At 41.4% G+C, this 26,474-nt stretch overlaps 2 protein-coding genes and 1 pseudogene across 2 annotated transcripts; 1 reads left to right on the forward strand and 2 right to left on the reverse strand.

The window, feature by feature from the left end:
• The first annotated feature begins 3 nt into the window (after positions 1–3).
• Ccdc127 (coiled-coil domain containing 127) lies at positions 4–10,055 on the forward strand. The gene is made up of 3 exons (XM_051151099.1): positions 4–122; positions 6,402–6,532; positions 9,323–10,055. The coding sequence occupies exons 2-3, from the start codon at positions 6,412–6,414 to the stop codon at positions 9,982–9,984; spliced, it is 783 nt and encodes a 260-aa protein (XP_051007056.1). The 5' UTR covers positions 4–122; positions 6,402–6,411; the 3' UTR covers positions 9,985–10,055.
• Positions 10,056–13,119: 3,064 nt separating this feature from the next.
• Lrrc14b (leucine rich repeat containing 14B) lies at positions 13,120–16,115 on the reverse strand. Its single transcript, XM_051151100.1, has 2 exons — positions 15,163–16,115; positions 13,120–13,811 (listed from the first exon to the last, which is right to left on the reverse strand). Exons 1-2 carry the CDS (start codon positions 16,047–16,049, stop codon positions 13,166–13,168), a joined length of 1,533 nt encoding a protein of 510 aa, XP_051007057.1. The 5' UTR covers positions 16,050–16,115; the 3' UTR covers positions 13,120–13,165.
• Positions 16,116–22,204: 6,089 nt separating this feature from the next.
• LOC127193881 (zinc finger protein 431-like) overlaps positions 22,205–26,474 on the reverse strand; it is a 59,520-nt pseudogene continuing 55,250 nt past the window's right edge.

A 26,474-nucleotide genomic window follows, 5' to 3' on the forward strand; every position in this document is an offset into this window, starting at 1 on the left:
GCGTCTGCGTACTACGCCCCTCCGGCTCCTGTGAGTGGTGGTGCGCGTGCGCACTGCAAAGACGGGGGTGGCAGTGCCTTTGAGGTAGGGTGCCCGCTTCGCTGATGGGCTCCGCTCCAAGGGTAAGTGGGGTACAAAAGTCTAAAGTCCTTCTCGGGTGGTTCTTCGAGTTTGCTAAGATAGAAAGGGCTGGAGGATCCGGACCTTCGGAGGTAGGATCCTAGGGGCCGCAAGGGCAGCCCCATAAAAACCCATTTTGTTGGGCGCTAAGTCTCAAGGAATGGGCGGGACATACCGCCCTGGACTTCTGGAATGGCTACGAACGATCCCCTTGGTGGCTGGACCAGGAGCAGCTGCCCTGGGGTGCGCAGAAGCCGGAATACGGAACCAGAAACAATTTCCAAAGCGTTCGTCGTCGTTTCAGCGGCTGGGAAGCTCGGGGCCCGGCCTATTGTACTTGCGAAAGCTGCTTAGATCATGGCTAGCATCCCTTCTTGCAAACTCACTCTGATTTGATCAGATTCGGATAGTATTTCTATTTTTCTAGTGAAATAGATAAAAATTTTGGTGGAATTAGATGGCATAAAAAGTAAGCCGGATGGAGTGGTGCATGCCTGTAATCGCAGCACCCCGAGGCAGAGGCAGGTGGATCTTTGTGAGTTCGAGGCTAGCCTGGTATACTGAGTCCAGGAGAGCCAGGACTACACAGAGAAACACTGTCTCGAAAAACCAAACGACAACTGTAATGCCCAAGTCACGAAACTTCACAGACTACCAGAGACCAGTCAGATGTAATGTACACAGGGTCTTTTTTATTGATCTTGCTCCGGAGCAAGGACTGTCGGTTGCCCAGAGACTGAGGAAGTTGGGCAGCCTTGATTCCTTAGAATACAAGGTTTTTAAAAGCAGAAACCACAAGCGGGACTTTCTCAGCCTTGGCATCACATAAGTGGGTAAGGGGCAGAGGGAAAGTTGGCCTTAATTGATAAGGTATAGGGCAGAGGAGCTTTGAGCCATGCTGCAGGGGGACTCTAGTAGACATTTCGTCTGCTGTAGCTGTTACACTGCGGGGTCTCCCACACAGCTGGGTGAGGGGACGCTGGCCCTAATCTGATAAGGTGAGCTTTTGTTTGGATCTCAGGGAAGTGAGCTCTCAGGGAAGTTGACTTCAAGCTGATTAAGCATAGGGCAGGGAGAAGGCTTCTGCTCAGGGAAGCTAGCCCTGTCCACTTCCCACACAACAACAACATAAACCAATAATTGTGTCTCCTGAATTTTCACTGAATATTAGATTAAAATCTTCCTCTTGGTGCACAATCTTTATGAACATAATTTTGAATTATTTAAATTTTGAATGAACCATTCACATTTTTCTCTTTGATTTTCTACTGATTAATAAGGAAATATACGAAATATATTTATGTGCAACTCTTTATGTTTTGAATTATTTCCTTGGGCTTTATAACTCAGAAATGGGTATTATTGGTGTGAGAGGAATAAATATGGCAGCTGGCCCTACAAGGGTTCTGCGTTGGTGAGTTCAACCAACTGCAAATCAAATACATTTGGGGGAAAAAATGTTGTCTGTTCTGAATATGTACAGACTTTTTTAAACAAGGGGAAAATAAAGCGTATCAACTACTTAAGTGTCATTTCCTTATTAGATATTGATGATTTAGAGAGAATCTAAAATATTGAGCAGAGTATATTCAAACACAACATTTTATATGGGAGCCTTGACTGTCTTCAAAGCGTTTGGTATCTGCTGGGCCTTCCCAACAGATAGCTGAGGGATGGCTATACTTAGGAGGAGGTTTTTGAGAGTTACCGGCTTTAAGTTAGTATATATCCTAGTAACTGAAGCAAGATTTTTATATATGCGTATGTAAAAGCTTGACTTAGGCATATTACATAGGCCTTATGCGACCTCAAGTCATGTTATTAGTATTTGTATCTTTGTTTATTTTTATTGGCATTTGGTATCAAACCTAAGGCTGTATCTTTAAATACAAATAAGACAAATTTATTTAAAGAGTGCTGAATCTGAACTTTTAAAATATCTCATTAAAAATAGAATTGCTATTGATACAGCTATATGTACTTTTAAATGTTTTATACTTTCTTTTTTTGTTAGTTTGGTTTGGTTGTTTGAGACAAGGTTTCTCTGTGTAGCCTTGGCTGTCCTGGACTCGCTTTGTAGACCAGGCTGGCCTCGAACTCACAGAGATCCACCTGCCTCTGCCTCCCCAAGTGCTAGAATTACAAGTGTGTGCCACCACACCTGGCTGTTTTATACTTTCTAATGCATACTATAATATATGCTATATATAGTTACTTTGTATAACTATAAATAAAATTTTATCTCCTCTTATCCAGATTAAAAGATTTTTTTTCAAGATTTGATGTTCATTCTGAGTAATCTTATTTGAAATTTTATTAGTAACAAGACATTTACAAAGGAATCTGATTTTTTCTATTTTATAAAAATGATATTTATTTTACCCCTTTATTTATATTAATCCATAAGATATGATGAGGATATATTTAAAATGATAATTTATGAGTGCAAAAGACATTTCTGGGCCGGGCATGGTGGTGTACACCTTTAATCCGAGCACTCAGGAGGCAGAGGCAGGCAGATTACTGTGAGTTCAAGGCCAGCCTAGTCTACAAAGTCAGTCTAGGATAGCCAAGGCTGCATAGAGAAACCCTGTCTCGAAAAAAAAAAATGAAAGAAAGAAAAACATTTCTATGTAAAATATATGCTACTTATAGTCATATTTTTTTAATTCACTAGAGGTCATTAGAATAGTGAAATTTGTTAAAATTATATATTACTGAAATAAAGGAAAATACTCTTGTTATGGGTTCTTCTTAAGATTTATAGCTTTCCAAAAAGAGACAAACGGTATATACTCACTTATATCAAAACACTAGTCCAAGGGATACGTACCATGAAAATCTTTACTTACCAAGAAAGTGGGTCAGAGGAGAGGATATCCGATTAAGACTTTAGGCAAGAGTAGCATGGAAGAAAGAGGAAATAGTAGGACCCACAGGGTCCTGGAAACCTACAAGAAGAACTTTATGACAGGCAGATCTGGATCCTGGGGTCCTCCTCAAACTATGGCACCAGCCAAGGAGAATATAGGCAGTAAGCTTCGAACCCCTACCAGGACCTAGCTGACGAACATGATATTCTCCACCGTTGAGTGGAGAGTGAGATCTGACTCTCACACGAACCTCTGGTGCCCTTTTCTGACCATGTCCCCCCGGATGGGGAGACCTGGTGGCACTCAGAGGAAGGATAGCTAGTTACCAAGAAGAGACTTGATATTCTGAGAGCATATATAGGGGGAGGAGGTCTCCCTCAGTCACAGACATAGGGAAGAGGAAACAGGGGAAGGGCTAACAATCGAGATGTAATATGAATAAATTAATAAAAAAAAGATTTATAGCTTTCAAATTAACATTAAGTCTATTATTCTGAGCATGTAATTACAAATATATAATCGAGAGATCATATGTTTAAGACTTTTTATCTACTCTTTTATATTGTGAACACCTTAGTTTGAACATCTATGCTTTGCAGATGGAAAAAGTAATACTGTGTTATAATTTATTGCAAATATCTAAGTTTACATTAAATTTTGGTATTTAAAAACAAGTAAGTTAGTATGTATCTTTCTAAATTAGGCATCTACCAAGCTTTTAAAACGCTTTTTATTTAATTTTGCTTTATGTGCATTGGTATTTTGCCTTTGTGTGAGGGGGTTGGATCCCCTGGAACTGGAATTACAGACAGCTGTGAGCTGCCATGTGGGTTCTGGGAATTGAACTCAGGTCCTCTAGGGAGATGGCTCTTATCCACTGAGCCTTCTTCCCTACCTTCTACCAAACTCCTTGATTCTATGGTTTCCAAACCATTAAGTTCTGAGCTATATATTATGATTATATATTTATTGCTCATCATTCCTTATTTTTACATGTTAAAGTTTGTTTAAAAACATTCTTATTTTGTGATTATTGTATTTGTAAGGGTACATATAGGGAAGCTGAATGTTTTTATAACTTTACATTATGAGAACACCCATCTAATATGGTTACTTTTTTTAAGTTTTTTTTTTCTTTTTTTCTTTTTTAATTTTTTAAATTAATTTATTCTTGTTACATCTCAATGTTTATCCCATCCCTTGTATCCTCCCATTCTTCCCTCCCTCCCCTTTTCCCATATTCCCCCTCCCCTATGACTGTTCCTGAGGGGAATACCCCCCCCTGTATATGCTCATAGGGTATCAAGTCTCTTCTTGGTAACCTGCTGTTCTTCCTCTGAGTGCCACCAGGTCTCCCCCTCCAGGGGACATGGTCAAATGTGAGGCACCAGAGTACATGAGAAAGTCCTATCCCACTCTCCACTCAGCTGTGGAGAATGTTCTGACCATTGGCTAGATCTGGGTAGGGGTTTAAAGTTTACCGCCTGTATTGTCCTTGGCTGGTGCCTTAGTTTGAGCGGGACCCCTGGGCCCAATTTAAGTTTATTTTTATTTATTTGAGACAGGGTCTCTCTACACTCACTGTGTAGACCAGGCTATCCTCAAATTCAAAGATATCAACCTGCCTATCCCTTCTGAATTCTTGAATTAAAGTCATGCACCACCATGCCTAGCTAGTACAAATATTTTGTAAACTAGTAAATTCATGATAATATTGGTCTCCGGCCTGGTTCGGGAGTTACACTCTAAAGTGAAGCAAGGGATCTCTGTAATCCTGATCACGACCAGCATGTAGGCTGCTTTTCTTCTATTTTTGTCTGTAGAAAGCTGCTTATTCTTCAAAACCTAGCTCATAAAAAGCAAATGTCTATTGTACATTCACTTTTATTGTTGTCTATGTACAGTTGTATTAGGGTCTTACAGACACAACCAATAAGAAAGATGTTTAGCCAGGGGCTATAGAGATGGCTCAGCAGTTAAGAGCACAGTCCGCTCTTACAGAGGCCCTAAGTTCAATTCCTCTAACCACATAGTAGCTCACAACCATCTGTACTGAGATCTGATGCCCTCTTCTGGCATGCAGGTATACATGCAGATAGAGCACTCATAATACATTAAAAAATAATAATAATAATAAGCTTTTTTAACTTGTTTAAAAAAAAAAAAAGAAACGTGTATAGTCATGCATCACTTAATAATGGAGACATATTCTGAGAAATGTGCTGATAGAGGACTCCAATTTTTTGTAAATCCGAGCGTGAGCTGAGCCTCCTGTGACATTACTAGGCAGTATAGCGTGAAACTATTATAGCGTCTGTAACTCATTGTCAGCCATAATTTTCTAGGGCTTGTAAAGGTATGTGTTGAGTAAGAGAACATTTGATTTATTGTGAGTAGTCAGTGTAAGCATTTAATGCTTACCAGTCATACAAAAACAGGCACACCTAAAATGATGTTTAATCAATTAGCCGGGCATGCTGAGATGCTTTCTCTCAATTGTGTAGTGTACAGTAGACATAAGTGTAGTAGAAGTTTTGATGTCTTTTTAAAACTCAGTCATATTATGTAAGCATGTTTTTGTTTTAATCCAAGGTGTGAGCTATGGGCCTGATAAAGATTGTCCACAGCAGCAAACAATTTGCCTCATGCTGGCTCTGAGAGAGGCTCTTTGCCAGTTGCAGATAGTTTAAAACTGAGGACTCAGGAGAGGGTATAAATATCAGAGCCAGGAGCGAGACTGGGGGAGGGGAGGGGAGGGTCCTCCCTGCTGTTCTTGTTGGCTGTTAACAGTTTGATGAGAAGTCAAAGACGTCCTGAAACGAAGATTGGACTTACCCAAGGAGCCCAGTGACCTTAAACAGCAGAAAGTAGTCTAAGAGAACTCTGCCCCCTCCCCCCACTAACCTTCTTTCTCTCCTACCTGGTGTTCAGGTATTGGAAAGGATAGGGGTGGAGAAGGAAGAGAGAGGTGTAAGGAATCCAATAAAATAGATTTATAAATACGCACTACACTAAATTTAAACATCACAAACCACCATATAGCTAAACATGAAAAGAGAACGCACCACATTCTACTTGTACTTTACTTGAGACATGCCTTTCTCACTACACTGTGCCTTACTCTGTGTAATATCCCTGGCTGTCCTGGAACTCTGTAGAGCAGGCAGGCCTCGAACTCACAGAGATCTGCCTGCCTCTGCCCCCTACCCCCAATGCTAGGTTAAAGGCGTGCACCACCACACCCAGCATGACTTGTTTCTTGAGATCACATAGTATATGCAATGTTGTGGAGCACATAAAGCTGAAAAATGTTTTCTTGAATAAAAAAAAATGTATATAGATGATATAATCATAACAGTTATACTCTGTTCCTTTTATATAGTTAGTGTCTTTTTCATTTTCTTCAAGGGATAGCTCCATGAATAACTTAAACGACCCCCCAAATTGGAACATCCAGCCCAATCCCAGGGCTGATGGGGGTGATGGAAGCAAGTGGAATTATGCCCTATTGGTGCCAATGCTGGGATTGGCAGCATTTCGTAAGTATTGATTTTCTTGACATTTCTGTTTCCTGGTCCAAATTATTCCAGGAGTGGGTTGCTGCAGAGGCTGGATACCAGAAGATCAGCTTTCGGACTTGACCAATACATTGGAGTTTTATCCTATACAGTGACTTTGACAGAATAAACTGTTCTGATTATTAGTTTGCCTGTTCACAGAAGGAAGCTTGGGCCTCAGTACATTGTGATAATTAAATAAAACAAATGCATTCGGTATTAGTTAGTTTTAATAAGCTTTAGCTGTCTCTTATGCATCAATGTTCTAAGGGAACTTCTTGCCTTAATTGCTTTCCTCAGGACTGACAGAGAAACTGACCTGAAAGAAAACCAGTTAGGATATATGTTTAGTATTTTTTTAAAGACATATTTATTATGTTTAGTTTTTTTTTTTTTAATCAGTATTTGGGTGAGTTTGCCCATGAAAACTACTCTGCAGGCTAGAAATTCTCACATTTACCTTAACAGAACACCACTAAGACTTTTACTGGTTATAGACTACAGTATGTATATGCATGTGTGTTATCTGTGAGTGTGGTGAAAGAAAATTTGAGAAAAACCTAGCTTCTAACTGTGTACGTATGATGGGAGCACATCACTGCTGTGCAAGAGCTGGTTTATATTTCTCATGTCCTGTGGTTCTGGTTGTCATCTAAGAATATGACAGACTGATGATTCAATAAATCAAAAGCAAATATGTATAGTGATTGTTTTTATACAGTAGCGTTTTATGTACCTGAGTTTCTCAGTTCAGAAGTTTGCCATGGAGGAAGTGGAAAGATCTGGGCATTGCCTGCTGCTAGTCCTGATCCATCCCAGAGGGTGCTGTTTAAAGACTCCTGCCTGTCATCCTCTTCCAGTGCAGTGTTCAGCATAAAAGGCATCTAATGCTGTGCTTCTTTGAGTACCTTGGAAGCCTTACAATCACACTACATTTATTATAAGTAGATTCTTATCCATCAGTGGTGTTAGTCACTTTGAGTAAGTGAGTTAGCTTTGAGACTGGAAGAGGCCCTTTCGTTTTCCATGTGTTTTTCAAACATTAATACCAACGTATAACTTTCAAATTCTTGTTTTTCTTTTTTGGATGTTCAAGTTGATGTGTTTTGTCCTGAGAAGAGTTGAGGAATATTTTATGTTTCTGTATTGATTATCCTGGTTAAATAATGTATTCAAAGGTAACTCTGTGGGTTTTTTGTTTGTTACTTTAAGTCAGGCTCTCACTGTGCTGCCCTTAAACTCACAACCCTCATGCCTCAGCTTCTCACTTGTTGGCGTTATGGGTGTATGCCAGGACAGTCTAGACTATTGCTAGTTTTTAATGTTGCATTCTTTAAGAGTTTTCTAAAGTAAGTCACCACATGTTTGGAAGGTATGTTGCAACCTATAATGCTCACTAGCCTTCATCGCGATCTTGAAGTAACAGCAGATGAACGAATGCCTTGACTAACAGTCACTGATGAATGAGACTCTACCCGTAGTCTGATGATGTAAGTTTCATGACCGGTCCCCCCTTCTTCCCCTCTTCCCACTCCTCCTTCCCTCTTTCTTCCTTTCTTTGTGCTTCTCATGATCAGACCCAAGGTCTTGTGTACACTAGGAAAGAAGGCCATCACTGAGCCGCATCCATAGCCCCGAATTTCATAACTTTTGATACAATTCAGAAAGTAGTAAATTTGTGCTTCCCTCGAAGTGTGTGTGGTATTTCACTCTTTGGAAGGCCTATATCTCTTTGTCTCTGCTGTGCCTTCTTTCTCATTCCCTATTTCTCTGTTCATTTTCCCCTTCTTCCCTCATCCCTCCCTCCCTCACCTCTTTTCTTCTTTTGCATAGAAAAGAAACTGTCTTAGATCTAAGAGGTGAAGTATTTGGTATACTAAGCTTAATCACTTAGCACAACTCAAAAGCGACAGTTTTAAGACCATTGTAGACCACATACAACTGTGATAAGTAACACAGAGAGGTTGGTATCACTTACTCAGTTTTCCCAATGGTACTTTATACAGACTGAATGTGGGACTCAAGATTTTGTGTTTGGCACAGGCAAGATAACATCACATTATGAAGGGACACCTGGCCACTTCATGGCCACAGTTTCCTCTGAAACTTGGTAACCACTTATCTGGGAACCAGCTGGCCCAGCCCAGAATGTTATCTAACTGGAGGTATTAAGTTACGTGGCTGTCTTAAAGTCTTTTTCAGATAACACTAAAATCTCTGTTCTTCCTCGATTCAATTTGCTTTGACACCTACACAATTTGGATCTCCAGGCTGGCGTTGGGCTTGGAATTCTCCTTTCACTCAGCCTCCCAAGTACTGGGATTTGCTACCAAGTCCAACCTCAGGTTGCACTTCTTCGCTTTATTTTTATAGAACATAACAGCAACGCCACCAGACTTAAGCTGTATATGGATGGTAATTGGGCTTCCAACAATAGTTGAAGCCTACCCATGTTACTTTTAAGCCACTGGCAATAAGTCATGGAGCACTGAGGCAGAGCACATAACTGATAGATTCTAGAGCAAAGAAAACAATGCCAAATGTTCTAGCCGTGGGAGTTGGACACCAGAACAGGGACGTGTGCTGCTCTAGGTGCCAGCACTAGCCTGATTTTAGGATAAGAACTTCACCTATTTTGTTGTCTATAAAGTTTCAGTGTCTTGGCACCTTTGAGTCCTTAGGCTCTTACTGAAATGCTATCGTTACTGTGTGTGCTGTATATTTTAGTTGTGCCTCTTCATATGTCTTCCTCATCTCTTTTATTCATGTCAGGTTGGATTTGGTCTAGAGAATCCCAGAAGGAGATACAAAAGGCAAGAGAAGCTTATCTTCATAGGACAGCTGCTTTCCAACAGGATCTTGAGGCGAAATACCGTGCTGTGATCTCAGAGCACCGGCGTGCCCTGGCTCAGCTGTCTCTGGAACTGGAAAAAGAGCAAAACAGAACAACTAGTTTTCGAGAAGCACTTATCTCTCAAGGGCGTAAGTTGGCAGAAGAAAAGAAGCTTCTTGAACAGGAACGGGCTCAGATAATGCAAGAAAAAAGACAGCTGCAGCCTCTGAGAAGTGTCTATCTGAACTGCCTGGAAGAAGAGCATGCCTGGCAGAGGAGAGCTCAGCTTGTGCTGAAGGAGGTGGGAGAGGCTCTTGAGGAACGCCAGAACATCTACTGTAGCCTGGTTCTGCCCCGTAGCACACGGCTGAAGCTGGAGAAGAGCTTACTGGTGCGTGCGTCTGCTGATCCAGTGGCTGCTGACCTAGAGATGGCAGCTGGCTTATCTGACATATTTAGGCATGATAAGCATTGTGGAGATGTCTGGAACACCAACAAACGCCAAAATGGGAAGCTCATGTGGATGTATCTCAAATATTGGGAACTGCTTGTTGAACTTAAAAAATTTAAGAAAGTTGAGAAGGTCATACTAGAAAAATAAGAATGAAATGAAACCAAGGCCAGAATGGGTCACTTACCATTACAGTCTGTTATTTTGGGATCTCTGATATTTACTCTGTCCCCTTGCCACTAAATATGGTCCTTTGTGAGAACTCAACTCTCTCCACCCTTTGATCAGTGCAGTAGGCCTGAGCAGATAAGTGTTTTTCTATAATGCGCTGCAGCTGTTAGAGAGTCATGTTCTCTGAAGCATTTTTGAGCTGCTAATATTTAGCAGAACAAATACAAGTGTATATTTTAGTTCTAGGGGAAATAAAAATGTAAAGCTCAAATACATTACTCTAAGAGATGCTCTGTCAGTTTTTAACCTCTCCTCCAATTATTGTTCTCCCTTCCCTGATTCCATCTAGAAGTTGTTGGATAATACAATACTTATATTACCTAAACTTGTCTTGTTTGGAACATTTTTTCCCCACAAAGAAATGGGGAAATAAATTTTTCTTATGCCCAGTTGGTGCCCCAGTGAATATTTAGAATTTAGCTGTTCCTATATTCAATACGCATGTTATTTATTAGCACTGATATGCAGTCAGTAATATTTGTCATTTTAAAAGTAATAGTCTCCCTTTACTTCTGTGACTTTTTATTATCCTTTCGAGATAGAGTCTTGCTGTATAGCCCAGGTAGGCTTCGTATATGCAGTCTTCCTACCCCCGCCCTTCCAAGTGCTGGCATTACAAGTATGAATCACAGCTCTTAGATTGATAATTTTACATGTATTGTCACAGTTTTTATTACTTAGACACAGCTTACATGAGTTGACCCTTACTCTGGTTTTATGAGCTATATACTATTATTTATCTTGTAAATGGTAATTTCCAAAACTACCTAGGTTCTATGACTTGCCATGGTTTTCTAAGACTCTACCTGTGGTTGCCCTTAGCAACTAAGAGCTAAGATTTATTAATAGCAAAAGAGATAAAAACCAGCAGAGAACATCAGTAGAACCAGTCTAGAGGGAACCAGGTGGAGCCTCTAGAATCACAGGGAACGTTCTTTAGTTCAGGGGCGTGACTAGGAACGTGACAGGTTCACAGGAAAGCTCACCGGAAACTATCAAGATTTTGATGGGATGAGAGCTATTCCTGTGACCTTTCTATCTACCAGTTCCATTCCCACAAGAAGGCAAGTGGTAGACATCACTGAAACCCTGCGAGCAGTTTAGGAGTGGTGAACCACTTACTAGCATCCAGGTTCCCAACACCTGTTAGGGATTAGCCTTGTGAGATGATGCAGAATGAAGTCTGTTACATGAGCGTTTCTACAAAGCCTTATTTTCTGGAGCATGGGGATCTGGAGCCATGATTCAGAAAAAGTAATCTGCCTAGGTCATAGGTAGTATTTTGTTGGAGTGGGTGTTTGATTTCCAGAACTGGGAACCTGTATGTGGTTATTTGTCAGTGGCCATTGCAGGAAGTGAATAAAGTGGTCAGTTTATGTTCAAATCCTATTTTCCACCCTGTGCATTTCTTTCTTTGTAAAAATATGACAAATTTCAAAATACTTACCCAGAAATTCAGTTGTTGGATGATTATGAGCACTGGGGCTCATGTTTTATATCCCACATTAAGTTCTCAGAGCCATCTTGGCAGAGTTGGCAGCAGGCTCTCTCAGCCAAAGCCAGCCCTTGCCAGCTTCATTTATAGCTCTTCTGGTACATCTTAGAAATTGTTTTTCTAAATTGTGTTTCCTAATGCCTTTAGATCCTTAAAGGAAACTGCTTAGGATGTAGTTTCTGTTACTCCACTGATCTGCCCATATGACCTTAGACTGTTTCATGGCTTTCTGTAAGATGTATCTTTTGTGGGAATCACATCAACTGTTTGTTGTCTGTGGCATGGCCACCTTCCATCCTAAGTCTGCCTTCTGTGTTTTTAAACTGAAATTGTTGGTAACACGTTTTTATTGCTGATCAGGGGTCAAATGAAAGTACCTGGTATGGAGACAGATCTAGGGGAGGAGAGAGTGGGAGGACCTGGGAAGGCTTACCTGTGGAAGAAGGTATCACAGGCGGACCTGGAAGGGAGAAGTACTTATGGAGAGGGCTCACATGGACCACAAATTGAAGTCAAGTGTCAGACCCTTGGCTGGTACATAGATGGTTACAGAGCTAAGTTTGTTACTTCTGTCACAAGAGAATTATTTTCATAATTTAAATTTTAAAATTCAGATTAATGAAATAAACTATATATACGTTAAGCCACACCTATTTTATTAGCATTTAATTAATTGGCAAATTAATCATTTTCCAAATGGCAAAAGCAGATACTGGAAATGAAGTCTAAACAGGTCTTTCTCATGTGGCGATTTGTTCTTCAAAGGAAATGCAAAGGGCCAGGCCGCCCCATTCTGAGGAGTAATGATTTGGGTGCATTACAAACATGCTATCATCCACAAAGCTCATGCTTGAAAACTGTGTAACTGAGTCACAACAAATTTCACAAAATTCTCAATGTCATAAGTTTATAATTGTGTAATAGGCTGCGCTCGCTCTCCCTTGTGGCTGCATATATTGTTCAGGTTGGACATACCTGTCTTAGGGGCAGGATATGCCAAGAAACACTGGGCGCATTTCAGCAGCTAGACATCCTCAGTCACCAAAAGATGGTGCAAACCTGCTTTGATTGGAAACATTTTACCCCCACCCCCATCCCACACATCTCTGTGTAGGTAGATGTCATCTGATTTAAAAAAAAAAAAAAGTATAGCAGAAAGAACATAAGTAAAAACCGCTAGGCTGGGGGGGAGGGGGTGGCTGGTTCACTTTAATTTTCAGTGTCTATTAGTTATTTTATAGGCTGCTGCTTTTATACATTTTCTGTGATGAGTTTTCTCATTCCCTCCCTGTCATGGCGGCATCAAAGCCATGTTGCCCCTGCTCCCTCTACATCCTGCTCTGGTGTTGACTTTCTCTACCTTGGTTCGAGGCAGCCTCCTGTCTGCTTTAGGACCCTGCTGTGCTGATACGCAGGAGCGCCTCATATCTCATCTATATTATCTGGGCTTCCTCTTCCAGCATATAGTGAATATGCCTGCAATTTTCACTAAGGAAACCTTGTGGCAGTGCTGCTGCTGGTGACAAATGGCTGAGCCTGATCTTCTGGTCTAGGACTGACCTCAGGGCGCTAAAAATGCAGCCTCTGATGGCATGATTCCAGGGCCTACTCCATTTGTTCTAACGCTCTGGAAAAGTTTGCCAAAGCAGTTTTGAAAGCTTGCAGCAAGAAAGTACCAAGTTCATTGCTGGTTTCGTGAATGTCTGGGTCAAAACTTCCGAAAAGAGGCGTGGAGGCCTGGATGTCCTCCCGGTTAGCTCGGAGCAGCACTGCTCGCAGATCCTCTGCGATCATGTCGTATTTCTGCTGGTCGAATTTGGACACGGACAGCTCATCCTGGGGGTAAGTGGCTCCCTCAGGGTAGCAGTCCTTTGGCACTGGGAACTCAATGTGGCGCAGCCTCGGGAGTTCGCAGAGGGCGGTAAAAAGTCGCTGGAGAGCGCTGGCTGACAGTGGGTTCCCAAGGAACTTGAACTCCTGAAGCTGGTTGCAAGGGCTGAGGCCCAGAATCATCATGTTAACATGGTTGTCTGTGATGTTACACTCCTCTAGGGTAAGCACTCTCAGCGTTTGGGCAGCCTGGCTCAGTAGCCTGAAGAAGGCAGAAGGATACAGATGTACCAGGTCGTGTCCACTGAGGTCCAGCACCTCCAAGTGGGCAGTGTGGTTACAGTCTGCTAAGAAGGATATGTCTTCATGATTAAGGGCACAGTTGGCTAGGTCCAACACTCTCAGCGGTGTCTTCAAGGGGCTGTGAGGAGGCAAAAGCATCACAAATGTTAGAGGGTCCCAGGTGAGCTAGAGTTTGGGTGGAAGTGAACAATCCAACCACTTCTCTATCTTAAAGACCACAAACTGCAGCCCACCAGGAACTCCAGCCGACACGTCATCTCACGTGGCTTATGAGTTAAGAATGATTGGTATTTTTAAGCAGAATTAAAAAAAAAAAAATCAAAGTAGTTTGTGACATGTGAAAGTCACATGTTTCTCCTGAAGTCAATGGCTGCTGGGCCTGCTAAGCCATCAATAATTGAACCTAAAGTGGACCAACACCACCTTTCAAGTTGGGTAGGGAAATGACGCAACTGATCTCAGAGCATCTGAACACTGACTATGGGAACAGCAAAAGGATTAGCTTGAAAGAAGCTACTGTCACCCCGTTGTCAAAAGAGCCAATATAATTTGAGGGCTGGGAAGGGAAGCCGAGCGGCCAGAATTTGGGTTCCATATCCTGAATTCACTAGGCATCCTGTGTCAGCTGGGGGGTGGGGTGGGGGGAGGTGTGTCTCTGGAATAATGTCCCCACCCAGAGTTCATGAGAATATACATTTTTCTGGGACCCTGGACTTTTTTGGGGGGGAAGCATCCCTCTTACTGCCCTTGTTAAGCAAGGCAGCGCGTATTGAGGTTTTGTTCTGTCCCTGTTCTTGCTGCTTGCCCACACATGGTCCCACATGACAGCCTACTGCTGAGACAGTACTCTCCACATGAAACCACCCTGACCCCATCACTACCTGGCAGCTGCCCTCCTGCTCTTCTTCATAGCAGAGTTGCTGAGATGGAGACAGCAGTGTCAGGGTTTCGGGTGAGAACAGTCCCGCTAACAGCTGACACAACCTCATTCTGCCGAGCTATGCTGCCTCTTCTGACCTGGGCAAGTGTTTTAAGACACCAGTATTGAGTAATTTGTTATATACTAGTCAGTTGAAGGTGTGATTTCTGTGGTGTTTACTTTCGAGTTAGCTCCCTCCTCTTTCTCTTGCCTCTTCCTCTTTCTCCTCCTCTCTCCTCTGATGCTAAGAACTAAGGCTAGGATCCTGCTAGTGCCTCATCATTGAACTACCCTACCCATCCTTGGCTTTGTTTTTGTTAAGATAAGGCTTCTGCTTGTAGTTGGCCTCACATGCTGCTGCCTGTGCCTCCTGTGTGCTGGAGTTAATGGGGAAGCCTCCTTGTCTGACTTTTGTTCACTGAAAGGAGTCTTTCAAGTTGGCTCGGTGCTCTGGTTCTTTCCTGATGGATCTTTCCTGAGGATCCCTATTCCCCAGTGACTCCAGCCTGCTCTACCCCACCCAACCTGTTCCCAGTCATCTGAGACTTACCTAAGCAACGTTTGGATCTTCCCAGTCAGTGTAGAGAAAGCTACACTTAGCTCGGTGAGCTGGTTCATCCTGCTGAGCTCCCAGGCAATAGAGGTGAGGAGGGGATCCTCACCCTCTGGAGTTGGGGTACAGGTTGGGGGTGCATCGAATGCCTTGGTGGGCAAGGTGAGTGAGGTCAGCTGAGGGAAGCCTACCTGGGCCAGCAACTGCTGCACGTGGCCAGCATGCAAACGTACATTGTGCACTACTTCCAACTTCCTAAGCTTGCTTGGCCGAGCCAGGCCCAGCACTTGTAGGAGCTGTCCAGGGCTTAGGCTGTCTGCCCGGAGTGAAGGGCAGCAGACCTGCAGAGGGGCTGGGCCTGATGGCTTCAGGGCCCGCACCACCATATCAAAGTTGCCTTCTGTGACAAAAAGGTCAGCAAAAACTTCAATGGGGTGTCCAGTCATCCAGGGCTGTTCTTGGAGCTGGCAGCAGGTCCTGGCCAGGGCCTTGGTACGGCCCCACCTGCCTAGTGCCCTCCCACAAGGACATTGCTGCACCTGTACATCCTGGATGCCTGTGAAATCAGCTACCCGAAGCCGGTCTCTCCCACTTAGCAGCACATGGTCAGCGAGGCCCTGCATACAGGCCTCCAGGCAGGCCTTGCAGGCACGATCACGCAGATCTTCAGGGTGGTCAGTGTTTGGCCCCAGCAGCGCAGCCAGTCGGAACTCCTCTAGTGGCCAGTGACTCAGCACAGCACGGGTTACTTCTGCCTGCTCTAGCAGGTAACTGGCCTTAAACAGAAGTGGGTAGAGGTTGTAGGCTACATTGTCCAGGCTCTCCTGGGCCAGCTGTGGGTGGGACACCAAGGCTTCAGCAGAAATGACACGGAGCGACCTCATTGTGCCCCTGGTCAGAATGGTACTGTCCCTGCTATTCCTCCCAAAGCACGTGGGTTTTGTGTCTATTTTTAGCTGCTGCTGCTTCTAGGCTCCGGACAGAAAGTGGTAAACTGGCCCTTGTGGTCATCTGACGGCTATTTTTGATCCTTGGGTACCAGTTTGGCTGTAACTGTGGAGGCCTCTGTCTGTTTCATGGAACCCTGCTGGTGAAAGCAGAGCTATTTGGCTTTGTTGCCCAATGTGGGGCCAATAAGAGGTTGAGTTCAAGGTACTTACATAAGTAGCCTAAGGCTTACACTACAAATAGATATTCTGCCCAGCTGCGGCCCATTGCAGCCAATACATCTGAGTGAAGAGAAATCCTGAGCTGCCCTTGAATGATGAGACAGTTGTCTTTGGGTGAAGCCTTTCTTTTCTTTTCTTCTTTCTTTGTTTTTCTTTCTTCTTTCCTTTCTTTCTCTTTTTAAAAAAATTATTATTATGTATGCGGTGTTCTGTCTGCATGTACACCTGCACGCCAGAAGAGGGCATCAGATCACATTATAGGTGGTTGTAGCCACCATGTGGTTGCTGAGAATTGAACTGAGGACCTCTGGAAGAGCAGTCAGTGCGCTTACCCTCTGAGCCATCTCTCCAGCAAGGGTAAAGCCTTTCTTTGCCTAATACCTAGGAGCCAGAGGTGCAAGGGCCAGGATTGTTTGGGAAGGTACCCTCGGACAACTCTTCCGTTTTTAAGACTACTGGCCCATGAAGCTTCGCCATCTCTTACCCCCAAGGTCCTTCTTTGCACAAAAGGGAGAAAAAAGTTTGCCTGAAAACCAGGCATGAACTAGCGAAGCAGGCAATGTTGCAAATAAATGCAGGTACCTATGGGCTGCGGGTTCTCAGCTGTAGCATGGGTAGGTATTGAAGAACAGCTGGATGGTGCGATCCTCTTCTCTCATTCCTATCACCTGGGATAGGGCAACTCATTCTGGCTCCTAGGTCACAATGGGGCCAGCTTTATAGGAGGGTCATGGTAGAGAGAGAGAGAGAGCAAGAGGGATAGACAGTGGCCAATCTAGGCAAGTGTTCTGCCCTTGGGTGCCCCCCAGTTTTTGTGTGACCTTTGACTTGCTCCTGATCCAGAGCTTTCTCTCTCCCAGAGGCTCTGCCATGGACAGGGATGGGAACATGCTACCCCAGGCACTGTCTGGTGGGCAGGATTTGTATGGAAGGTAATCCATGACAGGACTCTGCCCTAAGGTCACCACTTGCCCGCTCCCCAGTCTTGGCCTTTGAACTGTTACCATGTCTGCTAAGTAAGAACCCGAGACTAGTGATATCAAACATCCTTTAAGGTACTTTGTCTTGATTTTGTACTTGTTTCATACATACTGTTGCAACCCATATGAATTCATGTGTCCAACTTCCTTGTTATGTCTTGAAAATACTGTTTTCCTGTAGTCATTTAGCATCTCTGGCTCTTGCAATCTTTCCATCCCATCCTCTGTGATAATCCCTGAGACCAAGAGGGGAGGAGAGGTGATAGAGATGTTCCAATTAGTGTTCAACACTCCACAGTGACGTTTTCTCTGGACTCTGACCAGTTGCGCATCTCTGTATTAATCTCTCATCTTCTGCTACAGGAAGTTTCTTTGATTAGAATTAACAGATGAACTCACCTCCGGTTGTAACTGGCACAGCCATATCTAATGGGAACAGTGGAAGTCATAAAGCCAGCACAGCTGTTTGACAACATTCCAGCAAAACTGAGTCGAGTGATGCAATCATTGTGGTATGGTCCCCCCATTTTTTGCCCTTGATCTCTCTGTGTCACACACTTGGGGAGCTTTTGTTATTTGTACAACTGGGGATATTGTATTTATAGAATTTTTCTTATGAATCATTTACGCCCTCCCTCAGGAGCCTCAGCCTGAGCCCAAAGCCTTTAAGCATTCTCTGGAGTGGTCCTCTCTAGGAGCATCTCGAAGGAAGCAATACTACTAAAATAGCTGCACTACTAAAATTGATCTACAGATTTAAGGTAATACCTATAAAATTATGATGTCATAGTTCACAGGGCTATGAAAACAATAAAAGAATTCTTATGGAACCAGAAAAGACCATGTATAGCTAAAACAGTCCTAAAAGAAACATAACTTACATTGAAACTTTTGCTGGACATCACAGCCAGAGTTAATAAAAGAACTCGAGGCCACTTAAGACAAGACTGCTGTCCTAGTGTAACACTACAGTTGGGGGAATTATAATACCTGACCTCAAAATACTACAGAGCTATAGTGATAGCCTAATACTGGCATAAAAATATACAGGTAGACAAGTGGAATATAATAAAGAACTCAGAAATTAACTGACAAAGCTATGCCTACTTAACTTTAGACAAAGATAGAAAAACATACATTGGGGAAAAGATAGCCTAACAAATAATATTTGCAAAACTGGATATCCACTGACAGAAATTTAATTCATATTTTTCACTTTTGTGGCAGGCTATTTGATCACATTGTGAACCCAAGATTGTGACCTGGAAAAATGTTTCTAGTTGTGGTATGGCTCAGCCCTACCATATATAACTTTAACTCAAGGGCTGTTTATTGTAAACAAGTAATTGTGATATGGCTCAGCCTTAACACACACCTTTAACCCAAGAGCTTTCTGTAAATAAGGCTAAATAAAGTCAACCATAGGTCAAGAGGCAGAGGAAGCAACCAGTTGACAGCGAGTAAACATAAGAATAAACAGTGAGTGAGAAGTCAGGAGGACAGATAGACACACACACACACACGAAGTAGAAAGGAGGGACATTGAGTTGGAAGGGTATTTAAGACAATGTGGAGGAGACGGGCTTTTTTCTTCTGGGGCATTGATGGAGTAGGAAGGTCAGCCGGGTGCTTTCTCTGCCTCTCTGACCTAGCAGGTTTTCACCCCAGCATCTGGCTCCTTTGTCTTCATCGGTAAAACTGAATGACTGGGATTTTGTGTTTTCAATAACACACCTTGTACAAAAATTAACTAAAACTGATCAAAGACCTTAATGCAAAAACTGAAATTTTGTACAAAAACATAGGGAATACTCTTCAAGGTATCTGGATGGACTGACCTTTTTAACAGGACACCAACAGCATAGGAACTAGCCCCAAGTATCAACTGACAGGACTACACAATATTGAGGTTTCTTCACAGCAAAGGAAAGTCAACAGAGCATACACACAGGCCATATGTGGTAATGTATTAGAAACATAACTTACATGGAAACTTTTGCTGGACATCACAGCTAGAGTTAATAGAGGAACTTGAGGCCACTTAAGACAAGACTGCTGTCCTGTTGTGTATTCAGCCTTATATGTCTTACCCCAATAGACTCAAGTGTTTGAAGGCTTGACCATAGGGAGTGGCACCATTAGGAGGTGTGGCCTTGTTGAAGTGTGTCACTGTGCAGGCAAGTTTTGAGATTCCCTATGCTCAGGCTCTTCCCAGTGTGGAGTCAGGGCCTCCGCCTGTCTATGGATGGCAGTCCCCTTCTGCCTTCTGCTGATCAAGATGTAGAACCCTTGGCTCCTCCAGCACCCAGTCTGTCTGCATGCTGCCATGACTTCCACCATGAACTAAACCTCTGAATCTGTGAGCCAGCTTCAATCAGATTTTTGCCTTTATAAGAGTTGTCTTGGTCATGGTGTCTCTGCACAGCAATAAGACAAGCCCGTTTGCTTAACGTGTCTTTAAGAGTACAATGTAGGGCTGGAGATATGGCTCAGAGGTTAAGGGTACTGGCTGCTCTTCCAAAGGTTATAAGTTCAATTCCCAGCAACCACAGGTGGCTCACAACCATCTATAATAAGATCTGGTGCCCTCTTCTGGAGGGCAGGCACACAGGCAGGCAGACCATTGTATACATAATAAATAAATAAATCTTAAAAAAAAAAAAAAAAGAGTACAATGTAACAACCAACCTATAGCTGTCACCTTCAATTAATAGCTTCTATGCCTTTGACCTGAGTAATGCATTTTTTGCAAATTATAATAATTTGAATACAGAAAAATTAGAGGTCGAAAGTAATCTTGCATCATAAATGCAACACGCTTGATAAACAATGGTGTTCACAGTATTGCTTATCTGAGTCAGTTGGAGTCAGTGACTTATTCCCTTGGTCAAGTGTACTAAAGATTTCTGTAAATGAAAGAAAGGGACTGGAGAGATGGCTTAGCAGTTAAAGAGCACTGATTGCTTTTCCAGAGGACCCAGGTTCAAATCCTGGCACCCACATGGCAGCACACACATGTCTGTAACTCTGTGATCTGACACCCTCACATAGATACACATGCAGCCAAAACACCAAAGGACATAAATAAATAAATAAATACAAATATTTCTGTAAAGTATTCCTCAATCCATCTCCCATGTGCTGCCTTCTGTGCTGTTCAATACATACAGAACAAAGCCCTTTTGTTAGGTACATATAGACACATCCAACAGACTCATATACAGATATAGATTCACAAGGCAGCATTCAGGTAGGCACAGACTGAGACTCATAGAAGACAGGCAGAGGATAAGAGATGGGGAGTGAAACGGAGAATTCAAATCTGAGCATGTTCTTGCTTAAGTGACACCAACAGGAAGTGTTTTTGTTTCTTTCCTTAATGTGACACTGACACATAACTGGTGAGTCAGAGTTTATTATTAATCTGTCCAAACTAACCATACCCATAGACTGGGAGAAAATCTTCATGAGCTATATTTGAGAAAGGGGCTAATACCCAGAGTTCGCAAAGAATTCCAGAAATTAAACACAAACGAAATAAAACTCTCAACAAATGGGCTAATGAATTGAATAGACAGCTTTCAAAAAAAATTACAAATGGCCAATGACTATTTAAGTGTTCAGTATCCTCAGCCATTAGGGAAAGGCAAATGAAAACTGCTTTGATATGCTGCTTCATCCAAGGCAAAATTGCTACCACCAGGAAAATGGACAGATTTTAGAGACTTGGTGAAAGAGCTGCCCTTATTTACTGCTGGTTTGTGTACAAATTAATATATCCATGATGGAAATCACTTTGGAGGTTTCTCAAAAGACTAAAAAATACAACTACCAAAAAAAATACAACTACCACATAACCCAGCTATTTCACTCTTGGATGTATACGCAGAGAAATCTTTACCCTATCATAAAGAGAGCTGTACCCCTATGTTCACTACTGTTTTATTATTTTAGGAAAAAATGGAACCAGTCTAGTTTTCCACCAACAGAAAACTGAATAATGAAAATCTGGTAAATACAATGGGGTGCTATTCTCATCTGAAGGAAAAAAAAAATGAAATCACAAAATTTCCAGAAAATGGATGGACTTGTAATGCAAGTGAGGTCACTCAGTCTCACAAAGAAAAATGCTGATGGTTTCCCAAACATGCCAATCCTAGTTTATAATGTACGTGTGTATCTATGCAAGCAAATGTAAGACTTGACACAGTACAACATGCAGAAAGGAGAACAGGCAAGGAGAGCAGGAGATGAGAAAGGACAGAATACATGAATCATAAAAGAGGATAGTAAGTAAATTGTTTTTCTAGATTTAACTGTTACAGACTTTTCATGTCTGTGTATGTGTGTGCGAGCATGCGCACATGCACATGCAATGGATAAGAAATAATGTAATTGGGCTGGAGAGATGGCTCAGAGGTTTAGAGCACTGACTGCTGTTCCAAAGGTCCTGAGTTCAATTCCCAGCACCCACATGGTGGCTCACAACCATCTACAATGAGATCCGGTGCCCTCTTCCGGCCTGCAGGTATATGTGCAGGCAGAACACTGTATACATAATAAATGAATAAATCTTTTAAAAAATAATGAAAAAAAAAGAAATAATGTAATTGATATTGAAAGTGTAAAATCCAAGGCTAACCTCCCTGACTTCAGAAGACCTTGGGTCTAGGCAAATGTTTGAGTGGCTATGTTAATCTAGATGCATGTTTTTTACTTCTAAAATTCCTTAGAAAATGTGATTTTTATTTTTAAATGTCCAAGCTTTATTTTTGAGATAAAACATGAAATTGGGTAGGTATAGGGAGGGGACTATCTCAGAGCTATTGAGGGAGGAGAAATAGAAAAAAAAGAGAACAAAAAATTTCCAATTAAAAAAAATTTTTAAACATATTTGACAAATAGAACAATAACTCCCAAATTACTTGAAGGATATTAATACTCATTGAATAATGACATTATTTCACTAATCTCCAGCAATATATCATTAAAATTTGCTATCTGTATCCTTGAGTAAAGTAGAATAATTTGTATTTGATAGACTTATATGTCATTCATATACAACAGTGAAAATACACTAAGAAACATCACTTTTATTTATTATAAACAACTAAACTTCACAATCTATATTTCTAAATCTAACATATGGTCTGTGGAAAAAAATAACTCTCAAGAACCAGTTTTGTTCTTTTGATACAATCATTTGAGATCTGTGCTTCATTCAGTTTTGGAAAATGAGGCTCTATAGTAAATTCGACTTTATATAATAATCAATATCCAGCTGGGCAGTGGTGGTGGATGCCTTAACCCCAGCATTTGGGAGGCAGAGGCAAGTGGATCGCTGTGAGTTCGAGGCCAGCCTGGTCTACAAAGTGAGCTGAGAACAGCCAAGGCTACACAGAGAAACGCTGTGTCAAAAACCCCCGATATTCTTACAAAGTTCTCTGTAAGATTCTGATGTCTGTGATATTTCTTTCCATTATATCAATGACACCCTTAAGTTATAAGTCATCTTTAAAGCTTTTGTGACATTCCACATAGTCATTGGATTTAACTCTCATAATAATTTCCTTATATTCAGTAAGATCTGAGATGTACACAAAGGCTTGGTCATATTCTTTTTGTGTACATGTTTTGTAGTGTCAGTCCTTTGCTTCTCGGAGGTATAACTATTAGACTAAATTCTTTCCAGTCATTACATGTATAAAGTTTCTACCTAATATGAAGTCACTGAAGGTTAACGGAGGTCAAGCTTCAGTTGAAGGCCATGTGCCATTACTCATCTCTTCAAGGTTTCTCACCAATATAAAATCTCCTATGTGATTATGGTATGAAGAATAAAGGATTTTACACATAGTTTAATTTGTAGGGTTTCTCTTATGTATAAAGCTTTGATGTTGTAGAATTGTAAAGCAATTGTTAAGCACTTTGCTTCCCATGTTGCAGTTTTAGCTCCCTAGTATGTGTGGATTCTTTGGTATTGAGTAAGGGCTTTACAATTATTAAAGGCCTTGCCATAATCTTATTTGTAGACTTTTTCTCTAGTATGAATTCTTTGGTGTTGTTTAAGATTTGACGAACAGTTAAAGCCCTGGCCACATTTTTCACACTTGTAGGGTTTCTCTCCAGTATGAATTCTTTGGTGTTGATTAAGAGCCGAACAAGTACTAAATGCTTTGCCACATTTTTCACACTTGTAGGGTTTCTCTCCAGTATGGATTCTTTGGTGTTGAATAAGGGCTGAAAAACTATTAAAGGCTTTGCCACATTCTTCACATCTATAGGGTTTCTCTCCAGTATGGATTCTTTGATGATAATTAAGGTGTGAAGAAGAGTTAAAGGCTTTGCCACACTCTTTGCATTTGTAGGGTTTCTCTCCAGTGTGAATTCTTTGGTGGTGAGTAAGACTTGAACTATTATTAAAGGCTTTGCCACATTCTTTGCATTTGTAGGGTTTCTCTCCAGTATGAATTCTTTGGTGTTGAATTAGGGCTGAACAGTTACTAAAACCTTTGTCACATTCTTTACATTGATAAGGTTTTTCTCCAGAATGAACTCTCTGGTGTCGAGTAAGGTAAGAGACCATGGTAAAGGCTTTACCACATTCACTGCATTTGTATGGTTTATCTCCAGTATGAAGGATTTGATGACAATTAAGGTACGAAGAACAGTTAAAGGCCTTGCCGCATTCCTTGCATTTGTAAAGTTTTTCACCCGTATGAATTCTCTGATGCCTATGCAGGTGAGAGGAGCAGTTAAAAGCCTGACCACACTGTTCACATTTGTAAGGTTTCTCTCCGGTATGAATTCTTTGATGCTGGGCAAGGCTTGAAGACCAGTTAAAAGCTTTGCCACATTCTGTGCATTTATAGGGTTTCTCACCGGAATGAATTCTCTGATGCTTATACAGGTGAGAAGAACAGTTAAAAGCCTGACCACACTGTTCACATGTGTAGGGTTTCTCTCCAGTATGAATTCTTTGGTGTGGGGTAAGGCTTGAAGAACAGCTAAACGCTTTGCCACATTGCTCACATTTGTAAGGTTTCTCTCCAGTATGAATTCTCTGGTGTTGCATAAGGAGTGAGTTCCGAACAAAGGCCTTGTCGCATTCTTTACATTTATAGGGTTTTGTTCCTGTTGAATAAATGAGGAGGTACCAATAAAAATGATAACTTTATACTTATAATGCTTATTGTTAACATAGATATTTTTAATTCAGTTACATTTGTATATAAAATTTACCCTCACATCAACCAGAAAATATAGACATATTTTTATACCCCACATGATTCAGAAAATACCACAGACAGAAATAACTTAAACTTCCATTGTACTGAGATGATGAAGACAATCTGGGATATACAAATATGGACTACTATTCAATCTTTAAAAGGTAATCATAGACTATCTGCCATTAGGGCAACTCGTTTTTTAAATTTTTATTTTATTAATTTATTCAGATTACAACTCAACTGTTATCCCATCACTTGTATCCTTCCATTCCTCCCTCCCTCCCACTTTCACCCTATTCCCCTCCCCTAGGTCTATGACCGAGGGCGACCTCCTCCCCCACTATATGGTCATAGGCTATCAAGTCTCATCCTGGTAGCCTGCCTATTCTTTCTCTGAGTGCCACCTGGCCTCCCCACCAAGGGGAGGTGGTCAAGTATGGGGCACCAGAGTTCATGTCAGAGTCAGTCCCTGTTCTCCACATAACTGTGGAGAGTGTCCTGTCCATTGGGTAGATCAGAGTAGGGGTTTGATGTTTACTACTTGTTTTGTCCTTGGTTAGTGCGATAGTTTGAGCAGACCCCTCTGGGTAGGGCAACTCTTAAAAGTGCTATGATAAATGAAATAAAACACAAGGACATATCGTATACCCTCAATTACTTAAAGATTCTTTGATTTTTTTTTTTTTTTTTACTTTTTTATTTTGTTTTGTTTTTTTGAGACAGGGTTTCCCTCTTTACCCTTGGCTGTCCTGGACTCAATTTTAGACCAAGCTGGTCTCGAAGTCACAGAGATCCACCTGCCTCTGCCTCCCCAAGTGCTGAGATTAGGTGTGTGCCACCATGCCCGGCTCACTTGAAGGTTCTGTAGTAGTAAAACTGACAGTAGAATGGTGAAGGGAATAGACTGCCTGAAGACAAATGAGCACAATTTCCTTCATAAGTATACAGCTAGTTCCAAAAGCAAAAACATTTTCTAAAAATATATTGCATAACGGTTTGAATATACTTAACTCTATTGAATAGCATACTAAAAATATTTAAGGTACTTTTATATTATTTTTATATAATTGAAAATAAAATTGGGCTGCAAGATGGCTCAGAGGTTAGAGCACTATCTGTTCTTCCAAAGGTGCTGAGTTTAATTCTCACAAATCACATGGTGGCTCACAGCCATCTATAATGAGATTTAGTGCCTTCTTATGGCCTACAAGCACACATGCAGGCACAATAATGCATAAATAATAAATAAATACATCTTAAAAGATAATAAAAGAAAATTAAATTACATTTTTAAAAATCTATAAATTTGTTTGTTTGTTTGTTTGTTTAAGTGGGCTCTATCTGCATGTACACCTGCTGCCAGAAGAGGGCATCAGATCACATCATAGATGGGTGTGAGCCACAATGTGGTTCCTCGGAATTGAACTCAAGATCTCTGGAAAAGTAGACAGTGCTCTTAACCACTGAGCCATCTCTCCAGACCCCAAATTAATAAATTTAAAATTATCATGAATCAACAGACATTTCAGTAAAGGCAATGTGTCTATTCATAAATAGATGATAAAATTAGCATAATTTCTACGAATACTCATTTGCCATACCAACTATCAAATATAGTATGAAGACATGGAAGTAGGTAAACAAAAACTAAATTCTATTTAAAATATAAATGTAGTTAATGGATATTGGGTGGTTTTACAATGTCTTAGCTGCCTTCCAATCAGAATATATCATATTATCAACTTATTTGTGAGAAACTAGATTAGAAGAACAAATCCACAGAAAATAGAATTCCAAGTAAGACCAGGCGAATCTTGAACCTAAAAATCCTGAAAGAATACTAAACAATTACTAAAAAAAAAAAAAAAAATTCTCCCAGATATATATCCTTTTTGGATGGGACTATAAAAACACATGCATTGTAAATC

Source organism: Acomys russatus, chromosome 9 (genome assembly GCF_903995435.1).
Source record: "Acomys russatus chromosome 9, mAcoRus1.1, whole genome shotgun sequence".
NCBI lineage: Eukaryota > Metazoa > Chordata > Mammalia > Rodentia > Muridae > Acomys > Acomys russatus.

Excerpts from the sequence above, each read along its gene's own strand:
- Ccdc127 (XM_051151099.1), top strand. The coding sequence starts at position 6,412 with ATGAATAACTTAAACGACCCCCCAAATTGGAACATCCAGCCCAATCCC. Across the intron at positions 6,533-9,322 it reads GCTGGGATTGGCAGCATTTC|GTTGGATTTGGTCTAGAGAA; the intron begins GTAAGTATTGAT and ends TATTCATGTCAG.
- Lrrc14b (XM_051151100.1), bottom strand. The coding sequence starts at position 16,049 with ATGAGGTCGCTCCGTGTCATTTCTGCTGAAGCCTTGGTGTCCCACCCA. Across the intron at positions 13,812-15,162 it reads AAGATCCAAACGTTGCTTAG|CCCCTTGAAGACACCGCTGA; the intron begins GTAAGTCTCAGA and ends GCCTCCTCACAG.